The 23,531-nt window shown below is 41.4% G+C and overlaps 1 protein-coding gene across 3 annotated transcripts in view; it reads right to left on the bottom strand.

Moving 5' to 3' along the window:
• LRRC8C (leucine rich repeat containing 8 VRAC subunit C) overlaps positions 1-23,531 on the bottom strand; it is a 78,010-nt gene that overhangs the window by 23,026 nt on the left and 31,453 nt on the right. For 2 of the 3 annotated variants that reach the window (XM_032867073.1, XM_032867074.1), the window contains exon 2: positions 9,728-9,869. In XM_032867073.1, coding sequence (XP_032722964.1) covers positions 9,728-9,865 — 138 coding nt within the window. In that variant the 5' untranslated portion in view covers positions 9,866-9,869. Of the gene's footprint in view, positions 1-9,633; positions 9,695-9,727; positions 9,870-23,531 lie in introns of those variants that run through there. The other variant, XM_032867076.1, reaches the window with a different exon arrangement.

The following is a 23,531-nucleotide window of genomic DNA, read 5'->3' as shown; positions in this document are numbered from 1 at the left end:
TATACATGTGATAGTGGCTATTTTGAATGGTATCTTATTTTTTGTTAAATCTTCCAGTTGGTATGTATCTTCTAGTTGGGAGTGTTTTATTACATATTTTAAAAAATGAACACAAAACAATACTGGGTTAATTTTTTTTTAAACTATACTAAGGTTAGATGTTCCAAAACAATAGAAATTATAAAGTAAACATAACAAAAATGCAAGTGTTTATACAGAAAAACAGTACAGTGGAGGAAGAAAGAACAGCACTCTTTATATTAAGCAGAAGACTCCAGATATAACCTAGAAATTTATTAGCCTTACAATTAAAATGTAGTCTCGGTGTTAGCCAAATCTTTACCTCAGAGTCACTGTGTGGATGAGAGGACCCATATGCTGTCAGTGTCCTCAGTGAAATGGGAAGGAGGACTTCGAGAGAAACCAAGTGAAAGCAAAGGAGGACTAGTGGGTCTGTTTGGCTGATAGGATTAGAGGACTGGAGAGGGTCTCCAAGTGCAGTGCCCTGATCAGAAACACAAGACCATGCCCTTCATATCAGAGCAAACCTACTTGACAGAGACCTTTAAACACAGGTCTTGGTGACTTATAACTCAGGATGAACAACAGAGACTAAATATATGGTAAATCTCATTTGCTTCATATACAAACACACACACACACACACACACACACCCCTAAAGTCTATCAGTGCTATGTTATTTGAGGGAAAAGATGCATTATTAAACAATCAATAGGTAACATGATCATAACAATACATAATAGTAAGATAAAAGGAAATGTTCTTCATTCATTAACTGGCATTGGACGGCATCAGATGATCTAAGAAAAGCATTTAAATTCATGCCCATGTTAAACCCAAGAGGATGAGGTGAAAGGCACTCATATATTATTCTCATGGCCAGGAATTCACTGCACATTAAATTGTCAAGGTGATAGATGACAAGAGTTAAGTTCTAGGGAAGATCAAAAGTATCAGTTTGAATAAACCAGCGTAACAAGAAGTCCTAACTAAGGCATATTTTAGTTACTTAGATGTAACAAGGACTTTGAAATAGTGTTTCCCTTACAGCACCCACCACCATCCTAGAGAGATAGGAAAGGTTGCTCTTTAAATTTATTTTCACCATCAGATGATTTCTGTTTTACATTCCTCAAAGACCTAAAGTAGAATGGTGATATGAGGGTACACAGAAACTTTATAAAACAGATCTTAGATCAGGGCTTCATTTTCAGCCTCCCCACTGGGGCCATCTGCTCTTTCATCAGAATTCTGAGTTTCACCTAAAACACGAGGTTCATCTAAGTAGGAGTTTCTGACTCTCTATCTCTAAATTCAAATTTGATGAAAGACATGGGGCGCCTGGGTGGCTTAGTGGGTCAAGCCTCAGGGTCCTGGGATCAAGCCCCGTGTTGGGCTCTCTGCTCAGCAGGGAGCCTGCTTCCCTGGCTCTCTCGGCCTGCCTCTCTGCCTACTTGTGCTCTCTCTCTCTCTGTCAAATAAATAAAATCTTTAAAAAAAAATTGATTAAAGACAAAGATCTACTAGAAATCCAGGCAGGATAGGACAGAGGGTGGGGGAAGGAGACAAAAGCTGGAATTCAGGGCACGTGATCAAAATGAACTCCTCCAGAATCGTTCTGGAGTCTCTTATTTTTTCACCTCTACTTTCCAGGGAACCGTCTGTGAGTCTCTTCACCTGCAGGCCATTTGCTGTGAAGCTGACACTGATGGCTCTCAGAGAAGCAGAAGTTACCTTCAATAAGCACCAAAAATCAAGGTGGGGATCGACTCTGAACAACAAACTCAGATGTACCAAACTCTTCTCCAGGGTGACCCTGCTGGCCAGACTGAGCCCGAGTACTGGGTTACATCCCCAAGGAGTTTTTGGTAGGTGCTCTCAAGTCACTGAAATCATTCTCTTGGCTTTCTTTCCTAATTCAGAAAGCAGGAAATGTCTTTCTTGTGTAACAGTCACAATGCAGTCCCTTTGGACTTCCAGGGGGCTTGTTTCGTCCAGTTCCTGTTTCTGGTTTCTAACTACTAACTCTATATTTGGTAACAGCCTGCCTGTGGGCTGTTTTGGATTTGGTCATAATAAGATAACCTGGAGTCACGGAGCAGAGATCTAAAGCAATCTTATTTTTCCAGGAAGCAATGTGTTGACCTTTCAGGATTTGTTCCATTTTATTGAGTGTGTTGAGTTTTGAATAGTGTTGTTTATAGCACAAAGTTGGGTGTTTACACAATTGGTCCTCAAGGGTGTGTGACTGTGCAGGAATAGGATACATACAGTCTCCTGGTTTACAATGAGTTTACATTTGCTTCTAATGTGCACTGATGTAATCTAAGGAATGCTTTTTATACATGCTCTTATTGCATGGCAGTCTTGAAAATAGCTACTTGCTTGGAAATGGACAAATATTTGTCCAAAGAGTAAGACCCGCATGTTGACTGTAACCCTTTACATCAGGACAAAATAAAAAAGGACACTGATAACAACTGATTCATAGGTAATAACTTCCTCCTTTCCCCAGTATCCTCAGAATACAAAGTGTTAAACCTCTATGAACACAATATATTTTTTAAAGATTTTATTTATTTATTTTAATGAGAGAGAGAGAGAGAGCATACATGCACAGGGGAGAGACGGGTTGGGAGAGGAAGAGACAGAATCCCAAGCATATTCCATGCTGAGCTCCCAGCTGAGTGCGGCCTGATCCCATGACTGACCTTGAGATCAAGACCTGAGCTGAAACCAAGGGCCAGACCCACAACCAGCTGAGCCACCCAGGCACCGCTGAACACAATATTTTAGGAATAAACAATCAAGTTTTACTTGCTATTGGAAGAAGTCATTTCAAAAAGTCAAAAAGCTATCAGACTACTGTTTTATCACCACTGAGTGTTCTTGTAACCCTACCTTAGATTTGCTTTGTCATGTGTTTGAACCATAGGAATAACTTGTTTTGTAAATAAGATCAGAAAGAAAGATCACACTTTCATTTTACAAAGGGAAACCCAAGGCATAAAAACCTATTTTATGATATGATTTTAATGATTATTTAAGTATTTATTTATTTTTAAGATTTTATTTATTTATTTGACAGAGAGAGAGACAGCAAGAAAGGAAACACAAGCAGGGGGAATAGCAGAGGGATTCTCACTTAGCAGGCTTCCCACTGAGTAGGGAGCTTGATGCGGGGCTCGATCCCAGGAACCCGGGATCATGACCTGAGCCAAAAGCAGACACAAGGACTGAGCCACCCAAGCACCCCTATTTAAGTATTTAAACGATTGCCTTGGAAATGGGAAAGGAATTTTAGTTTCAAAGAGAAGCTTTTGTTTATGAAATTACCAGTCATTAAGCCAATTTCAGAGGATTATAGGAGAACTAAAATAAGAGCTCAAAATCTTCCCCTAAGGAACATTACTTTCATTTGTAATGCGGCTATATGGGATGTTTTTACTTTCTTAGGTAATTTATACCATATTTTATTTTTTTGTTTCTTCAATGTTTACTATAGATTGAAAGTTATTCTTTTTTTTACGGCGGGTGTACAGTGAATAATCTTTTAGAAAATCTAAGACGGAATTGGGGAAATTAATTCTTTCTCTTTCTATTTTCCCTTTTAGTCATTTTGTATTTGTTTTTATACTGAAGATCCTGTTTTACAAGTAGTATTTGGCCCTATGATTTGTGCAAGTGCACAGGGGTGAATCAGCAGATTTGAATGTCCGTTGCATTCCTTTTGGCTTTGGGACAGATTACCTAACCTTTCAGATGAAAATTCTCATCCGAAAAATGGGACTAATCCACCTCTACAGTTTCCCTCTAAAGAGCCAAAGTACATAGATATTCTCTGGTCTCTAGACTCTTAGCACTGAGGGCAGGGGCTGTTCTGTAGTTCTCTTCTAGCGCCTAGCACCCCACACCATGCTTGGCATATTGTGGGTACGTAGGGATGTTTGTTGGATCGAATGGTCTACTCTGTCTGAATCTGGAGCCTGGAAGCCTTCATATTCTGACACAATCTTCCTTTGAGGCATTTCCCACTGTTCAGAGCCTTGACATCTCAGACTATACTCCCTGGATCTAGTTAACTGAGGTCTGTTTTAAAGGCTGTGAGGATGAAACAGGCCTGTGAGTGAAGGGCCTAGGGTAGGTCACTCTCTGAGGCGTGGTGGTGGCGCTGGGTGGGGTGCTCCTTGGGGAGCACCAAGAGCCACTGCACAATAGAGAGACATGACAGGGCTGTGCTCCAGGAATATGACTGTGATTGCAGCACAGGAAGAGATGACCAAGTTGTGCTTGAACTCGCTTGAACTCCTTCGCTTGCCCCTTCTGAGCCCACTATGGGCACACTTCATTTTTTTTTTTTTTTTAAAGATTTATTTGACACAGAGAGGGAGGGAGAGAGTGAGGGAAGGAATACAAGCAGGGGGAGAGGGAGAGGGAGAAGCAGGCTTCCTGCTGAGCAGGGAGCCTGATGTGGGGCTCGATCCCAGGATGCTGGGATCATGACCTGAGCTGAAGGCAGATGCTTAACAACTAAGCCACCCAGGTGCCCCTATGGGCACACTTCTTAAATGATGTTCATTATAGACATTTTCATAGGTTCATGCTCTTGTTTTCATGTTGTTCCAAGTAAAATAATAGTTGGTTTTTTTTTAAGATTTTATTTATTTATATCTTTTTTTTTTTTTTTAAGATTTTATTTATTTGACACACACAGAGAGATCACAAGTAGACAGAGAGGCAGGCAGAGAGAGAGAGGAGGAAGCTCCCTGCTGAGCAGAGAGCCCGATGTGGGGCTTGATCCCAGGACCCTGAGATCATGACCTGAGCCGAAGGCAGATGCTTAACAACTGAGCCACCCAGGCGCCCCTATGGGCACACTTCTTCTTTTTTTTTTTTTTTAAAGATTTTTATTTATTTATTTGTCAGAGAGAGCGCGCGCAAGAGCGAGAGCGAGCACAGGCAGGCAGAGTGGCAGGCAGAGTCAGAGGGAGAAGCAGGCTCCCCACTGAGCAAGAAGCCCGATGTGGGACTCGATCCCAAGATGCTGGGATTATGACCTGAGCCGAAGGCAGCTGCTTAACCAACTGAGCCACCTAGGCGTCCCTGGGCACACTTCTTAAATGATGTTCATTATAGACATTTTCATAGGTTCATGCTCTTGTTTTCATGTTGTTCCAAGTAAACTAATAGTTGTTGTTGTTGTTGTTGTTGTTTTAAGATTTTATTTATTTATTTGAGAGAGATAGCGCAACCAGGGGGAGTGGGAGAGGAAGAAGCCGGCTTCCCATTGAGCAGGGAGCCTGATGTGGGGCTGGATCCCAGGACCGTGGGATCATGACCTGAACCAAAGGCAGACACTTAACCAACTGAGCCACCCAGGTGCCCCAAACTACTAGTGTTTATAGACCCTCTGTGTGATTTCTCTTTCCTGCATTTCATCCTGCCAAGGGGACACAAATGAGAGAAACGATTCCTGCGCTCTGTAAGTAGGTCTTGTGGCCGGGCGAGGCGCCGTGACATAGTAATAAAGTAAAACAGATGGGAGTCCTCCTGGCCATGTCACCTCCCTATTTCCCAAACCGGCCACTTGAAATATTTGCCCTTCTCCTGGAGGACCCTACTCCATGCCTTCCCTGTTGCCACATGCCGCCACCCCCCTGACCTCACCAGGTCCCTGCAGATGTGTCACTTTCTACCTCACAGAAGCCATGAGGCTTTCATCATCCTAAGCCTCTCTCTCTCCCCCCGCAAAACGCATCTGTAGCCGTCATTCCTCATAGATCGGGTGGAAGACCCTCTCCACAAATCAAGGGTTATCCTGCCACCTGGACCAGAATCCATCACCTCCTTCTTCGTGAAGAGGACCATCCTTCTTCACCCACCCTGAACTCCTCGGTCTTATAGGATATCTAGTTATGGATATCTAGTTATGCTCAAAAACAAATTTTTCTCAGATGCTCAGGCCTAAAAAAACTTAGTCATGATTCTTTTTCTCTCATATATCACATTCCATCTTTCATCAAATCTTAGTGCTTATCCTTTAAAATGTATCCAGAACCACAGCTTCAATCCTTGTACAAGCCATCGGATTCTTGTTCTGCCCGAATTACTGCTCTGGCCTTCTAAATAATCCCCCGGCTTCCACCCTTGCCCCTTATACTGTATTCTTAATAGCTAGAGCGGTCTTGTTGAAACACAAGTCAGAATCTGACAACCTTCTGCTTGAACCTCCAAACATATCCCATCTCACTCCGAGCAAGGCTTAACCCTTCATAGGGGACAACAAAGTCCTACGTGAATCACAGCTGGTGCCTCTCGGGCCTTATTCTTCTACCCTGCCCCTCCCTCCCTCTGCTCCAGACCCTGGCCTCGCGGCTCTTCCTTCAGCATTCCACGGACACCCTTGCTTCAGGCCTGGATCAGCAGGGGTCTTTCTAGGTTCATCTCAACATTCAGACTCTAAGATGAGCCTAACACTCATCTGGCTATGGAATCACCTAGCAAGATCCAGGAGGTAAGTCACAGCTTGCCAGCAAAGCAGCATCAGGCTTCCTACCTTTGGAAGAACCTTCACATCTGTGTATGGTCCACGCCCTGCCCAGGACCTCATTGCAAGCCCCTCTTCCCCAGATCATCTCAGGCACAAGGAAAAAAGATCCGCTGGAGGTGGGGGTCTGCCTTTACCCTGTCTTAAAAGCCTTATGCTCCAAAGGGACTGATAATCTGTTGTAACTCAATAGATACCCTTTCGGTGCATCAAGGGATGTGCCTGCCCAGTTATAGGTGTCCCCACAATCACAGAAGTCCCGTGGTGTGGCTTCCTCCCAGGCATCTGTCATTCTTCCAGCCTAGCTGCAACTGACCAAACAGCAGTCATTTCTACCATCAGCACCGTTGCCTAGTAACACGGCTAACATTCTACTTTTATCAGGTCTCCAGGGAAACAGAGCTAGAAAGTTGAGAAAGTCAAATGTCAAATTCTCCTGGAGAAGGGGAAGGGATCTGTGAACACTTTGTCCACGCGTCTCTTATTTTTGCTCTTCCCTCTTCCAGGGAGGCTCCTCCCTGGACATTGGCCCGGCCTCCTCCTTCACTTCTTCCAGTTCCTTTATCAGACGTCACCTTCCCAATGAAGGCTTCCTGCTTGAGAATTGCAACTCCTAACATTACCTGCTGAGACCATCCTCGTATGCTCTCGTTTCTTTTCCACTGTCCTTATTACCTTCTAATATATAATATTATAATAATATAATATGATATAATATGATATGATATGATATAATATTCTAACATATAATCCACTAACTGGTTTTTCTTATTGGCTTTCCCACAGAATTTAAACTCCATAAGGCGGGGATATTTGTCTTTTACTTTTTCCTCCTGCCTTGGTAATTCTGAGCACCGAGGACAGTGCCTGGGACACCGTGGTTTCTTCAACAACCATTTGTTTTATTTACTAGTGAACATATGTTCTTTCTCTCAAGTTCTAGTTTTTCACTGGCATCCTTTCTGGGGGGCAGAGGAAGGGCAAAATGTTTTTAGGCTACAAATAAAAAGCAGCATGGGCTTAGAGATTAAAAGCAGAGACTTTGGGGCCAAACTGCCTGGGTTTTTGCCATTTACCTTGGAAGTTTCCCTAAGCTCTCTGAGCCTTTGTTATCTCACTGGAAATGAGGATAATAATAGTACCTACATCTTACAGTTGCCATGAGGATGAAATGAGTTAAAATATGTATGAAGTATTCAGAAACTCTCCTGACAATTGGGAAACACTATGTGGTAACTATTATTGAAATCAACTTTTTTTTAAAAGAGGTTGGTGGAGAAGTGGGGGGCAGAAGGAAAGGGAGAGAAAGAATGCTAAGCAGGCTCCACACCTAGCACAGAGCCTGATGAAGGCTTAGTTCATGACCCTGAGATCATGACCTGAGCCGAAATCAAGAGTTGGTTTCTTAACCAACTGAGCCACCCAGACACCTCTTAAAAGTCAACACTTAAAAGGCCTTTATTTCTATTCTGCACCACTTCTAGTTATTTTCCTTTCTTCCAAGTTTATCTTCTTCTCAGCTAATCTACTTGAAAGTCACATCTACCCCACAGTCTTTAATTTCTATTCACTTTTCCAACCACTCAAATTATGATTTCGAATGACCTATGTGCCACTTTTCTCTCCTTAGTCCATGAGTTAGCTGTATGCCTACCATCACGATCTTCCTGACTTTTGAGCCCCTCCTCTCTCTTGGTTTCCACCTATCTGTGTGGATGCCCCTTCTCAGTCTCCTGCAGGGGCACCCCTTTTTCCTTCACTCTCGCTTTGATACTGCTGACATCATGTCACCTGCCACATTCTCCTTGGTGATTCCATTCACAGGCAGAGATAGCTTCAACTCTCACACTCATGACACCCAACAGGTGTCAGTCCTACTGACAATTTCCCAAAGAAATCACGTTCTTCCCAACATCCATGACTTAGAACTTTCTTTGTCCTTCTTGGCACCTTTTTCAACCCCCACTTCCCTCCCCCTGACTATCGCTGATTCTTCAAGGTTTTTTTTTTTTAAGATTTTACTCATTTACTTGAGAGAGAGCAAGAAAGAGCAGGAAAGAGAGGGAGAAGCACACTCCCTGCTGAGCAGGGAGCCCAATGTGGGGCTCGACCCCAGGACTCTGGGATCAAGACCTGAGCTGAAGGCAGATGCTTACCTGACTGAGCCATCCATGCTCCCTGGTTTTCCAAGTTTTAATACAATTATCCCCTTTTCTCTTTTCTCCAAGCCCAGTGCCCCATCTCTGCAATCCCTTACTGTTTTATATCCCTCTATCATAGTAAAACACTTAACTGCTGGTTTAGTTTTACCTGAGACATTAACTGTGTATGTGTATGTATATGTGTGTGTGTGTGCATCTCCTTAAAGTACAGTGCCTGGCACATAACAGGTAAGCAAAAGCATCTGGATTCAATATATGAATATATAGCATCTACACAGAATAAATTTTGATTGGGTTACATTTTAATTCAGAAATAAATCTGGGGGGTGGTGCCTGGGTGGCTCAGTCAGTTAAGCATCTGCCTTGATTTTGGCTCAGATCATGATCTCAGGGTCATGACATCGAGCCCCACATTGGGCTCTGCACTGAGCATGGAGCCTGTTTGGGATTTTCTCCCTCTTCCTCTCCCCCTTCCCCCGAAACACGTGCACACATGTGCACATTCTCTCTCTCCTCTCTAAAACGAGTAAGTAAATACATATTTTGAAAATAATTAAACAGTAGGTAAAATTTTATCTTCTCAAAATGCTAGTTCTTTCAGAAAATCCTATCAGGAATTAGTATAAGAGGTAAAGAAAAAGCTTCCATTCGGGCAATATAAGTGACACTGTGGCTGTACATACTATATTTTCCTATAAAGCCAACTCTGAAAGACAAGGGATTCCCTTTGATGTCAGTGGCATCAAGTATTACTTGATCACAGGCAACGGCGATCTGGGCTCAGTGAAATCTTACAAGTACCCCATTTACCTGATTAGGAACATTCAATAAATATGTGTTTTGGGCTTCCTGCCGTGACTACAAACACCATATACAGGTAGAGAAGGGCAACTAGTACTTACGTGGTTCAAAATCACACTGCCAGCTCTTTTTAGAGGTTTCGATAGCTGAGCGTCTTGCTCTGGCTTCCGCTGGGACCTGAGTCTGGGCACCTACCTGGAGAGTACATCCGAACACACCGATCATCAGCATAGCCACCGAAAGATAGTCGGTAAACACGTCCCACCACGGTTTCAGCACCCGGAAGGCAGGCTGCTGCTCAGAGAACTGCCGGAACTCTGTCACCGGAATCATGTTTCTGAGAAAGGAGAGGTTGTGGGTTAGTTCATCTGCGTGCACAACACACTGCACTGACAGCCTTGGAGATGCCGCTTCAACCGTGAGAAACAGTCCGCATCTGTCCAGGAGTTGTGATAGCGTCTGAGTGTTTTATTAAACCAACAAACAAACCACCAGTAGCGTGGTTTCCTCATGGAAAAGGCAAGTCCTTTACTGACTATTACCCCATAAGTGGGTTCCTTTTGGCTGCATGTGGACCGGAGAGACCATGGCCAGGACAGAGCATTATTTCCTGGACTCTCCCTCCCCCTAAACAAAAGGGGAAGGTGCTAGAGGGAAAAGAGTCCAACTTTTGAAACGTTTCTGTTATTTACCTTACCATCCTGGGTTGCTGCTTAAACTCTTATGTACAATCTCAGCACTGGTTTGTGTTATTTACTGATCTCTCTTTGTAAAAGAAAAGCGCTTGCTCCCTGGGAAGGCTAAGCACTTTGCCACATAGTCCTTGTCATGTAAGAGGGAAGATCTCCCTGGTCGTGGTTGCTGTAGGGGGAGGGGATACTTTGGAAAGGACTTCATTTTTTCTTGCCTCCCATTTTTGTCCCTGTGCTTTTGACTACTTTTCTATTTTCTGTATTCTCATCTTTCACCATGAACCTCAAATTCATCCTGATTTTCTCCTATGAGAAATCAGTTGCTCCTGGAAATGTCTATCTCTAGCGAAATAACAGAAGATAAAAGAATAAGAGCACCTGAGGCTCTGGGGGAGAAGGGGAAAGACGCCCATCCTCTTCTAGTCTGTGTTGTACTTTCTCATGGCTCAACCCCACTGCCTTTACTGTGATCCGGGACTCGAAGTTTATCATCCTGCTACTGTGAGAAGGAATGTTCTTTTCTTATGGTAACAAATAAGGGTAGCCAATGAAAGACAAAAATAACATTTCTCTCCTGTTTGGCACCTTTGGAATCAGTAATCTAGCTCTCTGCATCTGTCCTTGTTACTCAGTACTCATTAAAGAGCAAGGGCAAGGCTACATTGGCAGACAATTTCCCAAGCTTTGCTTGTGTTTTGGATCTTTCCTTCCTGAATACTGAATTAACAGCTATATAGTAAACAGTCCCAAGCCAAGCCAAGCCAAGCCAAGCCAAGCCAAGCCAAGCCTCTTTGAGTTCACAGGTGGTTTATCTTTGGAAACTACGTTACCCATTCTGTCTTGCTGCTTTAGCTGACTTCCTTAAGCAGAGATACATCTTCTTTTTGGATTTATGCCTTAACACAAGGTTGAAAATTTCAACTGCCCAGTGCCACTCTCACCTAGGACCTACCTGCTTGACATCTGTGTAGCATTTGATGACTTTTTTTTTTTAAAGATTTTATTTATTTGACAGACAGAGATCACAAGTAGGCAGAGAAGCAAATAGAGAGAGGGGGAAGCAGGCTCCCTGCTAAGCAGAGAGCCAGATGCGGGGCTCGATCCCAGGACCCTGGGATCATGACCTGAGCTGAAGGCAGAGGCTTTAACCCACTGAGCCACCCAGGCACCCCTTGACTTTTTTTTTTTTTTTTTTTAATGATTTTCTCATTTTATTGAAACCCAACTTGCCTAACTCCATTCTGTTACTACCACTAGGCTGCAAGCTTCTTGAAGGGAGATCCTATAAATCATACATGTGTGTTCTCAAAACATATGTTACCGGCAAGCCGCACAAGCTAAATAAAGAACTTTGCAGATTCCTCGAGTCTTTGACATTTCAGACTAGTCCAAAGTTTGATATCCCGACACTTCATGACCTCTTTGCTTCTCAGTGAATCATTACAACCTCACTGCCCCAAATGTTTCCTAGTCCTGAAGGTTTCAGGGACAGTCAGAGGCTCTCACTAATCTTAGCCTCCAAGTTCTGCTTCAGAAGCTGCTGTCTTATTTTATTTTGCATTCCCATCACTTACCACAGTATCTGGCAAACAGGAGGAGGCCCTAAACCAGTATTGTTGAATACGTGGATTCCGATGCTTGTGCGTGGAGCAGTGCTCCTCCAAATCAGATCTGGGGTGAGTCGATCCAGCCGCTGTGGCAACGCTAACAAGGACGGCACTGGTGCTCTGGTCTACATTCTCAGACGGATTTTTTGGTTGTTTCCTTCACAGTAAGGCCTGTATACTTAGGGGGACCTGGGCTTATCTTGTCTATTTTCCATATTAAGAGACTAATGCCTGTGAAGGCAACTTGGTCAAGGACTCAGAGAACCTCGCTTATTTTGAGTGCCCAGGGTTTGCTTTTTTAATGTGAGCTGCAGATAGAGAAAAGAACAGTAAGCCTCTACCTCAAAGCTTCTCAAAGTGTGGTTCATGGAACCCTAGTGGCCTAAACCTTTTTAGGGAGTCCACACAGTCAAAACTATTTGTTAAGTTTTGTTTTTGTTTTTGCCTCTTTTAACTCGTGGTGCAAAAGCAATGGTGGGTAAGGCACCTTAGCATGAATCAAGATAGAGATTTCAGACTGTACTGGGGTGATTGTATTCTTCATTGGCATACACTTACAACTTTGAAAAAAATACCAGTTTCATTTAATGTCCTTATTGACCTAATAAAAATTACTTCAATAACTCACAACCCATGACTACATATTGTATTAATGCACTATATGATGGAGAAGAATACATAAAGCATTTCTGCTGCATTCCACAGTACGATGGTTGTCTCAAAGGAAAGTCCTTATTTGTGTTTTTTTTTTAAGATTTTATTTATTTATTTGACAGAGAGAGAGAGAGAGAGATCACAAGTAGGCAGAGAGGAAGGCAGAGAGAGGGGGAAGCAGGCTCACCGCTGAGCAGAGAGCCTGATGTGGGGCTCGATCCCAGGACCCTGAGATCATGACCTGAGCCGAAGGCAGAGGTTTAACCCACTGAGCCACCCAGGTGCCCCAAAAAGTCCTTATTTGAATTGAAAGCTGAATTAGCTACTTTATCATAGTATGCCACTTTTATTTGAATAAAATAACTGGTTTTTCAGACTTTAGCATGTGGAAGATAATTTATAGAAATGAAAAAAGTGAGCCTAATGCTTCAAGAAAAGCCACTGATGCTATTTGCTGCCTGAAATGAAATTCAAACTTTTCAGTGGTGATTAGACAAACTAAGGATTCTAAGAAACCTAAGTATTATACACTGCCTCCTACTACTGGCACAGCCTAATTAAGATGGGTCATTAGAAAGAAGACATAACACATGGCCAACAGCACATGAAAAAAATGCTCCACATCACTCGGCATCAGGGAAATACAAATCAAAACCACAGTGAGGTTCTACCTCACACTAGTCAGAATGGCTAAAATTAACAAGTCAGGAAATGACAGATGCTGGCGAGGATGCGGAGAAAGGGGAACCCTCCTACACTGTTGGTGAGAATGCAAGCTGGTGCAGCCACTCTGGAAACAGCATGGAGGTTCCTCAAAAAGTTGAAAATAGGGACGCCTGGGTGGCTCAGTTGGTTAAGCAGCTGCCTTCGGCTCAGGTCATGATCCCAGCGTCCTGGGATCGAGTCCCACATCGGGCTCCTTGCTCTGCAGGGAGCCTGCTTCTCCCTCTGCCTCTGCCTGCCATTCTGTCTGCCTGTGCTCGCTCTCTCTCTCTCTCTCTCATAAATAAATAAAATCTTAAAAAAAAAAAAAAAAAGTTGAAAATAGAGCTACCCTACAACCCAGCAGTTGCACTACTGGGTATTTACCCCAAAGATACAAATGTAGTGATCTGAAGGGGCACCTGTATCCCAGTTTTTATAAACAGTAATGTCCAAAATAGTCAAACTATGGAAAGAGCCCAGACTTCCAACAACAGATGAATGGATAAAGAACATGCGGGGTGTGTGTGTATGTATGTGTGTGTGTGTATTCTACATCTGTCTACATACCATTCATATGTAGTATATATGTGCACACATATGTGGTATGTACATAAGCATGTACATATATATAAATAAAATGGGATATTACTCAGCCATAAAAAAAAAAAAAAAGAAATCTTGCCATTTGCAAAGTCATGGATGGAACTAGAGGGTATTATGCTGAGCGAAATAAATCCATCAGAGAAAGACAATTATCACAGGATCTCACACAGATGTGGAATTTAAGAAAAAAAACAGAGAGCATAGGGTAAGAGAGGGAAAAATAAAACAAGGTGAGATCAGAGAGGGAGACAAACCACAAGAGACTCTTAATCTCAGGAAACAAACTGAGGGTTGCTGGGGGGTGTTGGGGGAGGGATGGGGTGGCTGGGTTATGGACATTATGGAGGGCATGTGATGTAATGAGCACCAGGTGTTATATGCAACTGGTGCATCACTGACTTCACCTCTGAAACTAATAATATACTGTATGTTAACTAACTGAATTTAAATAATTTTTTAAAAAAGGTGGGTTATTAGAGAAATAGCTGGTCAAAATGACACAGCCTTTTAGTGTTCAAGTCCCCAACACGCTTCACCTCTTTTGGGTAAGTTTATGTATATGGACATGCTTATGTACATACCACATATGTGTGCACATATATACTACATATGAATGGTATGTAGACAGATGTAGAATACATACACACACATAGACTTTATAATTTTAACATATCATAATCTCACTCAAAGGTGATATCCAGCATAGCAATAATCCTTGGAATTATTTCTGATGCAAAAAAAGGGTAGGAAAAAGAAGTTGATTAAAAAACAGTAATTAGGGCGCCTGGGTGGCTCAGTGGGTTGAGCCACTGCCTTCGGCTCAGGTCATGATCTCGGGGTCCTGGGATCGAGTTCCGCGTCGGGCTCTCTGCTCGGCAGGGAGCCTGCTTCCCTCTCTCTCTCTCTCTCTCTGCCTGCCTCTCCATCTACTTGTGGTCTCTGTCAAATAAATAAATAAAATCTTTAAAAAAAAAAAACTAATTAAAGAGAGGACAGATGGACCTTATGCTCACTGGTTGAAAAAAATTTTTTTGTATTCTTTCACGAATGTCAGCACCTCTGATGACACACATGTATAACCCGGACTACACTTGATTTCTCTTTCTTTATTATTTTAGCTTCCGATTGATTTGTTACCATTTCAAGAGTTAGTGTTTCAAGCTGAAGGAGTCACTTCTGAAAATAAACTGCTTGGGTTTAAATGTTTCTTTTTCCCCCTAAACATCAATCAGCATAATTTTATTTCTTTTTTTTTTTTTTCTATTTCAGAAATGTAAATGATTATCTCTATATTTCTTCCAACGTGGATTTCCAACATATTATGTAAGAGTTTAGTTTACCTAATTAAATAATGTCTTTGGAAATACAGCTTTCAATTCAGTCATGAGATTCTGGTGTTTTAATTAAAATTATATAATTTTTACATTATGTTAAATATCTGCCCCATGTCCCTTTGGAGAAATCCATGTGCATTTCCTTATTAAAAATACTTATTTCCAAAAGTCCTTTTAATGGCTCTACAAAATTTACTTCTCCAAAAGATTGTATCATATAATCCTTTGGTAAAGAATATCGGTAAGGTTAGTTGCAAACCTAGAGTTTCTTATTTCTTTCATTTATTTGGCTCTTCCTGAATAATCTGTCTTCTTCCCTCTCAGGAGAATCTTAGTATCATCTTCTCCAGAATTAATTACACAGAACAAATTCTGCTCACTAATCCTTAACTTTAAGAATATGAAACTTATTCTACTTTGATTCAAACCTGATTGCTAACATTGTTCTCCAATGCCTACTGGCAGGTACGGCCAGCATTTGCTTTGTTCCACATTTTCCTGGCAGCTGGAAAGTGGCATCAGCTTTAGACAGTACAACCATACACCACTCAAAGGAACAAGAGCCAATTCCAAATGAAAACAGGTATTAAAAATGAATGTAAGCACACAGAATATGAATTCTACAGAAAAGAAATCCACATACATTGTTCATCTATGTTACTAAATCAAATGGCCAATTCTCAGTCCTCTCCTATTCACTCTATCAGGATATCAGCAGAATAGGCATAATTTGACCATTCTTTATTTCACTCTCAGGATGCCACAGCCTTTAGGTTTTCCTCCTCTTTCCTTGGTTGCCCCTTCTTTAACTCCTTGCTGTTTCCTCCTCTTCTTCCTGACCTCTGACTCTGGAGTGCTCAGTGCTCAGTCTTTGGTCCTCTTCTCTTCCCAAAGTCATTCATCATCTGGTGATTGCATCTAGTCACATTGCTTTAAAGAGGATCCGTACTAAACACAAATTTATCTCTTCATCCAGAGTCATGGACCCAACTGTCTACTTGACATCTCCCTGTGGATATCCACCAGACACATTAAATGCAAACTGATTCCAGTTCTATTCCCTTATTCCTACCTCCTCCGAACTCCAACAAAGTCCTGTTTCTCTTGTAACTCTCTTATCTCAGTTGATAGAACTCCCTTTCCAGTTGCTTAGGCTAAAAACCTTGGGGTCATCCCTGACTGTTCTTTGTCTCTTACATCACATCCAATCTGCCAAAATATATTGTGTTCCTTAATTTTTTGTCTGTCTCCTGCAAGAATGTAAGTTTTATGAACTTACATTCACGAAATGTAGGTACTTTTCAATTCTATTTTGTACATTGATGTATCCCAACTACCCAGAAAATAATGCTTGACATATAGGAGACACTCAATATTTGCTGAATAAATTAGTGGATATGTAGTCATTTTAATGAGGAACAGGGGTGCAGTTGACTTTAGCTTTAGAAATAATCATTATAAAGGCAAAGCGTGTCTCTGAGTAATGTCCTGGGAGGAAGATCCCCAGTGCAGGGCCAGAACATCAGCTGGTGTCCTGACGCTCGTGTGGAGAAGGAGTGCAAGTGAGGAAAAACACAGAGATACCATGATTTATTTCGGGGTTCTTTCTAGCTGTACCCAAAGGCTCCATAAATCCAAACAAAGTCATCAGGATATGCTCAAAACATCAATTACAAAAATAAAACAAACTGCTTTTCTTCTGGCAGTGCAACGATGGAGATAAAAAACAGGAGAAAATGCCAAATTTTCCAGTTCCTAAAATGATAACTTTCTCTCTTGGGAGAACGTGACTCTAGATTGTGTTTTACTCTGTAGTTGTGGTACACATGACAAAATAGCTCTAGAAAAATCCACCAAAGAAGATCATAATTCCATGGTTCTATATGCCATTAAAAGAAAACCATAAACGAGTTATAAAATTTTAGAACCCGAATGGCACTTCAGAGATGATCTCGTCAAGAACTCTCCTTTTAGGAGTGAAGAACTTGACCGGAGAGATTAGGTGACTTGCCCAAGGAACACAGCCAGTGGTGAGCCATAACTTCTAACCAAATCTCACCTTTTATAGTTCTTAGTGAATACTGCATCGAGATGATTCGAATGTAAAGAGTTTTAAATATCCTAAGAAACAAAGAGTTTAAGCAGAATTTCTTCTGCATTCAGTTTTTCTTTTCATATCCCTATTTGATGGTATGAAATTTTAAAAAGCTATTATTAGTACATTTAAATGATTCTTGAGCTCTCCTGGCCTTACAGTCCCAAAAAGCAAGAATTTGACTAAGGCAGAGTGAGAAGAGGCAACTGAAAGTTGCAACCCAATGGATACATCTGTGTTGTTATCTCCTTGCATATTTCCATGACACCATATGTTAAATTAATGTTCCAGTCACGTCATTTGGAAAATATTCAAATTGAGCTTCACCTGTTTTTCTGAGAGTGGTAGTGGTGGTGGGAAGCAAAAATTACTCTTACTTAGCAGTTCTCTTTCTTAAAAAAAAGATAAACCTCTTCCTCATTATACCTTTCACATACCTAAAGAAAAATCCCTTTCATAATTCTACTTCAGGTCCCACATCTCAAGGACTTGACTTTACATGGTGGTTCCACAGTTATCTCTATTGTAGTCAGAAGCTTTTGAATCCACTAAAAATTTGTTATATTGATGATCCACAGCTGAACTTTTTTTTCTCACAAGCATGGGCTCATGTACTTGCTATAGAATCATGAGTGTGTAAGCTAGGTCAGGTATTGAGCTAGGTGCTAGGGGAATGGAAGTGAGAAAAACAGAAGACAAGGTGCCTGTCCTCACCGCTGTGTTAAAGAAATTCCTATGAAAGCATGAATTATAATTGGTCTGCTTTGTAAATGTGACTGATTAGTGTTTCCTATGCCAATGTTGCATTTAAAAAGGTTATTTTTATTTCACTGAAGATAGGGTTTAAATCTTGTTTATCTCTGTGTCTTCTAGAAAACAATACAAAGACTTAGAATGGACCACAATTCACATTTGTTAAATCAAACTAGGCCTCCATATACACACACACTCACACACAGATATGCACACCCATTGGAGCATTTTGTAGTAAGGACCAAGCTCTCGTTTCTGTTATTATCCTCTGTTATAAAGTATAGAGTGACTATTACCATACAGCTTCACACTGTAAATAATGATTATTCAAAGAGCATGCACTACTGGAAAGAGTGAGAAGAAGAAAAGAGTCAGGAATAATTTATAATTTCAAAGTTAAGGATCACTGAAATTTTAATGCACAATGTTCTGTCATGAATGCTAAAGGGGATTTGTAGATCAATAATGACTTCTAAGGTCCAGCATGTACCCAATGGCCAACTTCTGTAACTCCCTTATCAGAACATTGCTCTATTAAGAAACAAGAGACAGAAAACAGATCCATACATAACAGTCTTGTTTATGATAATAATGGTTTGGAACAGTGCACTTCTAAATCTTGGCGAGATCTTAAAAGAAGGCTTTGCTTTCTTTAGAATTTTCGTCAAAGAGCTTCAGCTCCATCTGTATGACACTAGTTACTATTTAATGCTTATGGTGTATATTTCAAGTAAATGTGAATTCACAAATTTTTTCTAAAATGAGGCTACATTGTGATCTAATAGTCTTAAAAAGTGATCATAAAGGATTATCATCAAATGTTACTCACTGCCTTCCTCTCTGTCATTGCAAATTTATGGAAAGTCTCTCTGAGAAAATATGGCTTTGGCTCTCAGGCATCCCACTGGCCTTCCTGGTCACCTCTTCGTTTCCTGCTGTTTCTCTTTCCTTTAAAGCAGGAACAGTCTTGCAGGAGGCACCGTGTATGCACAAACCTCCACCCCTTCCCTAACGGGATTCTAAACCCTTGAAAAGATTGTGTGTTTCCCTTCCAACCCTTGATATCATTTAAATATGATGGAGACAAGATTTCAGTTCATCTTACCAGTCTTGACTTCTAAAACCTAAGTTTAGGGTTCATTTGAGTAGATGCGTAATGACTGCTTTGAAGACTATCTCTTCCTTTAATGGACAAAGAGAAACATTAATCGCCCGTCCAGTTTTGTCTGCCTGAGCAAAGAAAACATAGCAGTCCTAAGTGGCAGATGCACCGTGAACATTCTGAGCGGGTCAGAAAATGCAGACAAAACAAGCCTGGCCAAGAGGTCAGTCCACCTGGGAGTCTGCTTCCTTTCTGACAGAAGGACAGCCAGCAGAGGATGGTGGGGAGACATGGAGACCCCGTCCTTCAGAACATCAACACTGAAAGTTCTTACTCATTTTTTAGATTTTTGGAGTTTAAAGTGGTCTGAAAGCCAGAAGTAGCCTCCGGTTTCATATTGTTAGCTCCAGGGCCTACCATGCTCCATTGTTTAAGTTGAATTCCTAATGAGTCTGGGGCGGTGGGGGGGGGGGGGTAGTTGTCTCATCTGTTCCAGTAGGCAGTTTGCCATGTTTTTTTTTTAAAAGATTTTATTTATTTATTTGTCAGAAAGAGAGCGAGAGAAAGCAACACAAGCAGGCAGAGAGGCAGGCAGAGGCAGAGAGAGAGGCAGGCTTCCCACTGAGCAAGGAGCCCGATGCGGGACTCGATCCCAGGAATCTGGGATCATGACCTGAGCCGAAGGCAGCAGCTTAACCCACTGAGCCACCCAGGCGTCCCAGTTTGCCATGTTTTATAAATACTTTTGACAACCATGGATAGACTGAAACCTAAAAAAACAGAGTCAACCAGAAGTGTGATAGGCAGCTAAAGTAACTCATTACTAAGAACTTTCCTGATAAGCTGTTTTTGTTTTGTTTTAAGTGTGGTAAGATTTAAAAATTTCTAGCTATGTTCAATATAACAACTAGGAAACAAAGTCACACTACTCAGGAAACCAGATATTGGCGTTTAAAGTGAGAGACTAGAAGACTAATGGATTTATAGTATAACCTTTTGATTGCCCTTTTTATTAAACCCTTTACAGGGAGCTACACTGAAGGTTTGATAATAGCAGAAAAATATTAACTGCTAAATAATCCTCTTTGGAGCTTTTCAAAAGGTTGTTTTCAAGAAATCAGCTCTTGGTTTGTCTTTCCTGTTGGATGTGATCAGTAAAATCCCTGATGGAAGGAAGTCCAAGTCCTCCAGGCCCCAGGAAGACATGACTCTTTGTAAGAAAATTAACAACTACCATATTGACTGTCAGAATATTAAAATGGATGTGGATGCACCTAAAAACTAGAATATTAGTTTTTGTTCATCCAACTAATAAATATTTAATGCAAGGCTTTTCACCTACAGGAAAAATATTTGTTGGGTTTGGCTCTAAATTTAACATATTGATTTAATGGTCCATCTTCTCTGAGTTAGATATTATATGAGTTCCCTCTTCTCTTATTTTCTCACAGCAAAGCTAAATGAATTCTAACATGATGATATCTGATACTCCAAGAGGCTTGCATTCTAGAAGCTGAGAGAGGGAATTAACAGTTTCTTTGGATGAAGGTTCTAGGAGAGTATGGTCAAAGGCTCCTTGCCTCTCAGACCTAGAATGTACCAAAAATCTAAATGAAAGAAAAACTTGGAAGATATGAATCAACCAGTTAAAGTATATCTGTTTCTGAAGATAATAGATTCTTTTGTGTTAAAAAAAAACCCCACAAAAACAAATAAACTACTCTCACCCCCAAAAGAAATAGTGAAAGGAGGTGACACACATGACATGACTGCAAAGGTCCGGTGATCTGTGTGGCTCTTGAAAAGTCATATGAGGGAGATTGAAGCCATAGTAGCAGGGCCTTATGGTTCATCCTAGGACTAAAATAAATGTCCTTGCAACCCCCACCCCCTACCCCCTTGGCTCTGCAGATTCCTATGCAGCCTACAGACCTTGGCTCTATCAGCACTTGCCGAGGCAAGCCACCCCTGATCTCCCCAGCAGGGTCCAACCCAGCTCGCATGGTCAGCAGCACCCTGGACTCCCAAGGTGGCCTCTACCACAGACCCCATTGTCCACTCATTTGTGTGGCTCTTGGATGAATGTTGCTCTCCATTCTATTCCCATTACCTAAGTCTTTGGCATGTAACAGGTGCTCGACGTATATTCGTCGAATAAATGAATAATTAAAAACAGAGCTACAAGACCATTTAAGAGTGAAATCTCAGGCTTATTCATTGAAATACTTTGTCAGCAAAAAGAAAATAGAGGAAAAAACATAGAACCCATCAGTTAACATGGAATAAGACCCAAAGCAGTGCCATCTTTATAGACAAACAGTATCGTATTATGAAATTATTGACTTGCAGTTGCTATTATTAGTAAGAAAGATGGCTCAGGGCCAGTGGAGTCCCTTCCTGAGAAAACTATCTCAAAAACATGGAGGGCCCTGCTAAATATATTTTTTAAAAATGGTTGAAAGACCTAGAAAACCAGATACCGAAGCCCCGTAATCTATCAACTTGCATGGTGCCTTTTGGTATCAAAAGCTGTTTTGGTTCACAATTTCATCAGTAGGATGAAAAAGTGGGTGGGCTAGGGAGGCTTGAAAGGAGCACAACTAGTTCAGTAGTTGTTAAATTGGGAGGGTTGTTTTTTTTTTTTTTTAAGATTGTTATTTATTTATTTGCTGGAGAGAGGGAGAGCACAAACAGGGGAGTGGCAGGCAGAGGCAGAGGGAGAAGCAGGCTGCCCATTGAGCAGGGACCCCAATGTGGGACTCCATCTCAGGACCCTGGGATCATGACCTGAGATGAAGGCAGATGCACAACTGACCAAGCCACCCAGCATCCCAAATTGGGAGGTTTTATGTATTAATCAAAAGACTGAAAAATGTAAAATTGTATAGAAAGGTCACAGGAATTTATCTAAAACCTTAGATTTAGTTGGAAAAAGTAAGGAAGAAACAAACAAACAAACAAACAAAAAACCCTAACTTTTTAAAGTCAAACATTTCAAAGCTAAGAGACTCTGGAAGTTCTGAAGTAAAATGGGATTTAGGAATGTGTAGATGCTCTTTTGGGTGGCTCAGGTCCAAGGGGAAAATCAAGGTTTACGGAACAACAACCGTGGGGATTTGTTTTTATTTGTTCTGTAATGTTTGATTCTATTTTCAGATGACCCATGTTAATAGACTAATGTTTTAAGGACCAAAAAAAAATGTCTCTCTAGACATAAATTTAAATTGTTCTGGCAAAACCAAAATAAATATCCACTTAACAAAGAACCAGATATTGGAAAGATAGGATGGTTCATTTCTACTCCATGTCCTTAGATACAAAGAGTCCATGTTGGGATTCTTGTGGGAAAGAAGTTGGATTTGGGAAGATGAGGTGGAGAAAGCCATGCCATCGTGATTCACCCTTGCTCTCTGCCCGCTGGAAGCTGAGAAAGGGATAAATTATCTTTGGAGATACTGATTTCAGGAGCACAGTTTCTCAAGGATAGACACAGTGTCTTTAAGAGCTTTGTATCCCTAGCACCTACCACAGCACCTGGCAGCTTTATTCATTCATTCCCCACCCCCCCAAGATTTACTTAATTTTGGTGCAGGGGAGGAGGGAAGGGAGTAGGCAGAGGGAAAGCAAGAGAGAATCTCAAGCAGACTCCCTGCTAAGAGTGGAGCCCAAAGCAGGGATTGATCCCAGAACCCCAAGATCATGACCTGAGCCAAAATCAAGAGTTGGACACTTAACCGACTGAGCCACCCAGGTGCCCCTTATTCCTTCTTTCTACAAGCCCTAGAGTAGCTTTAAACTGCAAGGTATTGAGCTCACCTGTGTGGATATACCAGCGAGTAAGCCAGACATAACCTTTGTCCGTATGAACCTTACATTATGGTGGAGAGACAGTAAATAATGACAACCATCTAATCACAGTTGTGATAGGTATGATGAAGTAAAAGTTTAGGACACTGACACATACTGAGATACCTGAGCTACTGGGGGCTCAAGAAGTGATGTCTGCATGGGAGCAGAGGTAGGAATAGTTATCTAGGTAAAGCTGGAAGCCAGGACCAGAAGAACATTCCAGGTAAAATGAAAAGTCTGTAATATGATGACTCTTTTTTTCCCCTTTAAGATGTATCATTTTGCCCTCCATCACTCTGCCATAACCGTTTCATTTCTGTGTACTTTGAATAAGGTTAGATCTGATATTTTCAATCCTGGAGACATAGGGTAGCCCAAGCTAGTCCAGATTGTGAGACAAAGAGGGCAACAAGTTACACGTTCTTAGACGGAAATGCCAAAGGCACCAAGACTCACCAAGAGTCTTTTTCTAGTTTCCTAAAAGTTTATGCAAAGCAACCTTTTTGTAGAAGTATGGAGACCTTATCAGCTTCACCTTGTACTTTGTTGGTGAACTTCCTTCTAAAACACATGAGCCAACCTCCACCGGATCTCTGGAATTATCC

This window comes from Lontra canadensis, unplaced genomic scaffold (genome assembly GCF_010015895.1).
Source record: "Lontra canadensis isolate GAN:19392208 unplaced genomic scaffold, GSC_riverotter_1.0 scaffold33, whole genome shotgun sequence".
Classification (NCBI taxonomy): Eukaryota; Metazoa; Chordata; class Mammalia; order Carnivora; family Mustelidae; genus Lontra; species Lontra canadensis.
Note: the sequence above shows the minus strand (reverse complement) of the source record. Positions and strands in the feature narration are given on the sequence as shown.